Source organism: Lathyrus oleraceus, chromosome 1 (genome assembly GCF_024323335.1).
Source record: "Lathyrus oleraceus cultivar Zhongwan6 chromosome 1, CAAS_Psat_ZW6_1.0, whole genome shotgun sequence".
Lineage (NCBI taxonomy): Eukaryota > Viridiplantae > Streptophyta > Magnoliopsida > Fabales > Fabaceae > Lathyrus > Lathyrus oleraceus.
Genome location: NC_066579.1, coordinates 78,016,654 through 78,022,434, shown reverse-complemented (window position 1 = coordinate 78,022,434; position 5,781 = coordinate 78,016,654). Strand labels below are relative to the sequence as shown.

At 32.1% G+C, this 5,781-nt stretch overlaps 2 protein-coding genes across 2 annotated transcripts; one reads left to right on the top strand and one right to left on the bottom strand.

Moving 5' to 3' along the window:
• Window positions 1-3,385, top strand: LOC127116777 (rho guanine nucleotide exchange factor 8). The gene is made up of 7 exons (XM_051047402.1): window positions 1-556; window positions 640-756; window positions 853-1,007; window positions 1,482-1,556; window positions 1,669-1,944; window positions 2,053-2,370; window positions 2,730-3,385. The coding sequence occupies exons 1-7, from the start codon at window positions 280-282 to the stop codon at window positions 3,168-3,170; spliced, it is 1,659 nt and encodes a 552-aa protein (XP_050903359.1). The 5' UTR covers window positions 1-279; the 3' UTR covers window positions 3,171-3,385.
• A 91-nt stretch (window positions 3,386-3,476) lies between these two features.
• Window positions 3,477-5,244, bottom strand: LOC127116793 (probable protein ABIL5). Its single transcript, XM_051047403.1, has 7 exons — window positions 4,892-5,244; window positions 4,708-4,790; window positions 4,306-4,453; window positions 4,096-4,195; window positions 3,946-4,023; window positions 3,780-3,844; window positions 3,477-3,669 (listed from the first exon to the last, which is right to left on the bottom strand). The coding sequence occupies exons 1-7, from the start codon at window positions 4,970-4,972 to the stop codon at window positions 3,580-3,582; spliced, it is 645 nt and encodes a 214-aa protein (XP_050903360.1). The 5' UTR covers window positions 4,973-5,244; the 3' UTR covers window positions 3,477-3,579.
• Between the last annotated feature and the right edge of the window lie 537 nt (window positions 5,245-5,781).

Genomic DNA, 5,781 nt, shown 5'->3' with positions numbered 1-5,781 from the left:
CCACTCATTCATAAAACAAACTCAACAAATTTTTTTTCATCATCAAAACCATTCCAAAAATTCATTTTACATTATGATTTTTTTGTCACATTCATTAAGGTCACATTAGATTGAACAAGGGTTAATAACTTCAACTACAAGAAACAACATAACACAAAACTTTGCTATTAAGTCATAAGATCAAAATTTGTTCAATATTCAAAAAATTTCTAACCCTTTGTTTTTTTTATATAAAAAAAACAAAGGTGGAAACTAAAACAAGGTTTGTTTTAATTAACAATGGTTAGGGCTTTTAATCATCAAAGCAGCATGCAGAAATCAAAGTCTTTTCATTTTAGAAGAATGTTTGAACTTCCCGGAAAACATATTCAAGGTTTCTTTGATAAGGATCATGATGAAGGAAATGAGCATCATCATGATCATAAGGTTTATTCGAAAAGTTTCGAATCGAGAAATTCGACTGATAATTCATTGGAACCTCATCCAATAGGTTTTTCTCTCAACAATGATCAGGTTTATTCAGATATACCAAAAATGCCTCCTAAGCCACCAACTGGTAAATAAATATATTTTTTCTGCTAAATTTTTGTTTTAGTCCTTGTAAATTTGATAATTTTCATTTTTGGCCCTTTTTTTTAGAAACTGAGTTGATGAAGGAAAGATTTGCTAAGTTGCTTCTTGGAGAAGACATGTCTGGTGCTGGAAATGGTGTTTCATCAGCATTGGCTTTGTCGAATGCCATAACGAATCTTGCTGGTATATTTATTTTTTATACCTCTAGATTGTTTCGGTTAGGATTCGAATTTAGATTCTTCTGAACGACTCGTATTTTTTCTTCTTGATTATATGTAGCATCTGTTTTTGGAGAACAATCGAAGCTGGAACCAATGTCGCATGATAGGAAAGTTAGGTGGAGAAAGGAAATCGAATGGCCTTTATCTGTGACTGATCACATTGTTGAGTTTGCTCCATCACAACAGTTGGCTAAGGATGGATCAACAATGGAGGTAAAATTTTAGAGACTAGAATAATTTATGAACTTTTGTACACTATTAGTATTATTGTGATTGTTGAAAGAGATTTCTCTACTTTGAATATAAGTATCCGAGTCCCGTGCGGTTAGAGATTCCTACCATTCACGTAATCAGAATATCAGTGGTCGTTCGATTAAGATCGGTGTTCTTGAACTATAAAATATATGTTCAAGCATGTATTCTTTGCACTGTCTGATCTGGATAGAACGATCACTGATACCTTGAATGTGTAAATGCGTGAATGTTGAATCATCTGTTCGCAGAAAATCCGAATTTGAATATCATCAAGAATCTGACTCGTAGAAAACAATTATGATGTACTTTTTTATATTTTAAAAAAATGACATTATGCTTAAATATTTTTTGTGTCTATCCCACAACTTCAAATTTCTGTATCCGTCGCGAAAGATATTTTTGTCACACAAAATAATCTATGACTTTATGCAGATTATGACGACTCGACAAAGAAGTGATCTACTCATGAACATTCCCGCTTTGCGCAAACTCGATGCAATGCTCATTGTAAGTAACTATATTCTTAAGTAGGCCAATCGAAACATGGCCTTTTTTGAATCACTATTAAAACGACACGACGAGCTTTCGACTAACTAACTGAATGAGAATGTGATTATAGGACATTTTGGACGACTTTAAAGATCAAAATGAATTCTGGTATACCTCGAAAAGCGACGAAGAGGCCGAAGGTAACATTGTCAATCAAAGAAAAAGCGACAAATGGTGGTTACCGGTTGTTAAAGTTCCGCCAACAGGTTTATCAGATGGTGCTATAAAATGGATACAGTTCCAGAAAGACAATGTTAACCAAGTGCTTAAAGCAGCCATGGCAATAAATGCTCAAGTTCTATCAGAAATGGAAATACCTGATAACTACATCGAATCTCTCCCTAAGGTAATACAATTAAGCTCTTGTCTGGATTCGGCTTATTTGAATTTATCTACTGACACAAACACTTGCGAGCCGTGACAATGTGTGAATTTTTCTTCTTGTTTTTCTCAGAATGGTAGAGAAAGTCTCGGCGAATCAATCTACAAGAGCATAACGGTTGAATACTTTGATCCGGGACAATTCCTATCGACAATGGACATGTCTACGGAACACAAAGTTCTAGACCTCAAGAATAGGATTGAAGCTTCCATAGTTATATGGAAAAGGAAGATGAACAAAGATGGAAAATCTTCGTGGAGTTCGGCGATAAGCATGGAGAAGAGAGAACTCTTTGAGGAGAGAGCGGAAACAATATTGCTCATGATCAAACAAGAGTTTCCAGGACTTCCGCAATCTTCACTTGATATCAGCAAAATCCAATACAACAAGGTGATATAGCAAATCACTTTTCGTTACACTCACTTCTTACAAAAATTAACTATACGAAATCAATTTTTGTCATAGCAGAACCAAACACAGACTAATATTATATAAGATTGACTTGATTTGACAGAGTCTCCCCTATGGATCATAGTATTTAAACGCGTTTTAATCTGTAACGTTAAGTTTTAAAAATAGAAAGTTAGTTAAGTCATTCTACAGTCACATAGGTAAGCACAATTGACCGAACTTCGTGATCAAATCTTGTCTCTTTTGAATTTGTTTTTTCGTATATGTTTTCTTGCGAATGAGAGTGATTGTTTTAACATTTTACTAATGAAAGTTGACTTCTTCCAAAATGATCACAGGATGTGGGACAAGCCATTCTAGAGAGCTATTCAAGAGTAATAGAAAGCTTGGCTTATACGGTTTTATCAAGAATCGAAGATGTCTTATACGTAGATTCATTGACAAAGAATCCGTCATTGGCGACATCCGGACGGACATTCTCATTGGATTCTTTGCCGGTGTCCGAACAAACATCTCCAAACTCCGAGGAAGGGCGGGGAAGCTTGAATTCATCCGGCACATCGCCATCAATGACTCTCTCCGATTTCATGGGATGGAATTCAAACAAAGTCGGAGGTGATTTAAAAAGGACTAATTCTACGGGTGACTTAGAAGACTTGAAAGAAAAAGACGAAAAGGCTTCGATTAAATCTCCAAAAGTTGGAACCCCAAAGAAAAACTACTACTTGGAAAAGTTTGACTATTTGAATGCTATAAGAAGTCCTATTGCGCGACATTAATATCGAAAAAAAAAGGGAAGGGTCGTATTTTAACACGGATTATAAAAGTTCAATGTAAATTTAAACATAAAGATTGAGGGTTTGGTTATGAAGTTAGTTGAAACTCTTGTGTACATTTCTTCTTAGCATAACCAGCTTGTACATTATGTAAATCATACTTTAATTAGGTTATTGTAATTTCCGCACTTGTTATAAATTCTTTTATTTCTTCAAAATAGTGGAAGATTCATATAGTACTTACGTCAATGTTAAAAAAACTTGAATTTTGCCACCAGATTAGTCACGTCAGAGTTCGAACTTTCAAAGTGTTTCAATGTACCGATATTTTATTAATCATATTTGATTCATGAATCATAAAGCTAACACTAAACCACAACGTATAAATGATAAGCAATTAAACTCAATTTTCTCAATGCGAATGTTTTGTGCGCCTAATGAGCCATAAGATATCGCTTCCGTGCAACGATCTTCTATGACGCGGCCCAACCTTTGGAGTAGCCTACAGAAATAACTAAGCCATTAAACTTGAAAATCCAAGACTAGGAAGAACCAATTCATTATGCAGCATATGAATCAAGGAAAGAGAAACAATTCATAAGAAAAACTCACATGGAAATGAAATGTAGGATTTGAAACTTTTGCTAACACTTTCAAACCGTCGCGAACGGGCATCACTAGTATAGTTTTCAACATGGAAAGAAAAATATTAAGAAAATCTATGTAGAAGAACATAACATTAATGTTATTTTGATAAGAACATGAAATGTTATGTTACCAAAGGCCAAATTGTTGTGCTTGTTATTTGTAGCAATGGCTGGCTTCAAATTCTCTTGTGATCTCTCAAGGGTAGGAGCTGATCATGAAAAGCAATTAAATTATAATTCATTTGTAAATATCTATCAAAAGACTATATAAAAAATATTACATGATGATAAATATCTTGTATGAAATCTTGGCAATTTCTCCCTCCATTGCATATTTGAGAGGGAAAGTTTGTCAGCATATTGTTCACATGAGAAAAGTCTCTGTCAAAAAATATTTTCATCAGAAGACAGACACATGCTGAATCCTGACTATCGACTACTCGTTTAATACGAAATAAGTTGATATTAAGTGAGTAATAGTATATACTAACTTGTCTGAGGCATTGAACTTTTATCTCAGCATCAGAAAATGAATTTGTGTGAGAAATAAGTCCTTCAAGATTGGAGGAAACATTTCCAAGATGATCAACCACAGTCACCATAGCTCTACATATGTATTCTTTTGTATTTTCCATCACACTTCAATTTAAATGTACAAATTCCAATATGTCACGGGTCAATATATCCAAATACTAACAAACAAAAACAAATTTACTTTTACACTAAAGTTACAAAATGCAATAAATAAATGAAAGTTGGTAAAAAAAAAGTTGATAAATTTATTCTATTAATACAACTAAAATAACTGAATTAAATTAAAACAAGTATTATACAATAAAAAATATATACAACAAAATGAAATATAGTAAAAATGGTAAGTTTAAATTTCTCACTCTTTTTTCTTTTCACTTTCCATGAATGTTGTTTCACAATAATCAGCAGCATAGTGAAGCTGAGACCTCAATTCTCTTAACTCCTATAAAAAACCATAATATAAAAACTTCACTCAAAATGAAAATAAAATAAAATAAAAATTTGAATATCATAAACACAACAAAATATATATATATTATTAACCTGAAGAGATTTCAGAAAGTGCATGTTTTCTTCTTCCTCTTCATGTTCACCTTCAGAAACAGACTTGAACTTCACATCCATGTCACTAATTCAGATGAAAAAACCAACAAAATTTGAAGTTATTAGGAAAAAAGAAACAATGCTTTTATAAGCAAGGATAAGATATTAAGATTCCACAAAATTTTCCTTATCTACACTTATTTTTCTGAACAAGACTTGTGAGTTTATGTCATGGTTTTGTGTAGCTTATAAAGTGAATAATGAGACAAAACAAAAACTCAATTAAGAGACAATTCAAAACATGTTGGAAAAAATGACAAATAAAAGTTTTAGTCCGTGACACTTTGTTCTTCTTTTATTTGTTTTTTTATATTAAAAAAATATGGTAATGACTGACAAAAATAACAGGTGAGAAAGTATAGTACTAGCATTGCATGTTATGAAAGTGATAGTACTAATTAATTGTGATTTGGAACTATTGATTGAGATTAACATCTGAAATTGTATTGATAATGACAAGATTGTGTTGCTTTTACTCTAAATACTATTTTAATATAGGTTGTAAAAACAGAATTATTAATTAAGTTACTTTATTTTTTGAATGGTCCTGGTTAGTTAGGTATGTATATAATAAGGATTGGAATTTAGAAGATTTTATTTATAGTTTTTGTATCTTCATATTCATCTTTTTCATTTTTGGTTTCTTTATATCCAATCTATTTCATTATTGATTGTTCTTCCATTTTGGCAGTTGTATTTATTTATAATGTAATGTTTCTCCATCAAGTTATGTTATTTTTGTTTTCTTTTCCTTCCACGACTTTCATTGTTGATCCCTAAAACTTAGCATTTTATGATTCTAAATTGCATTTTCATTTTCATCATTTTCA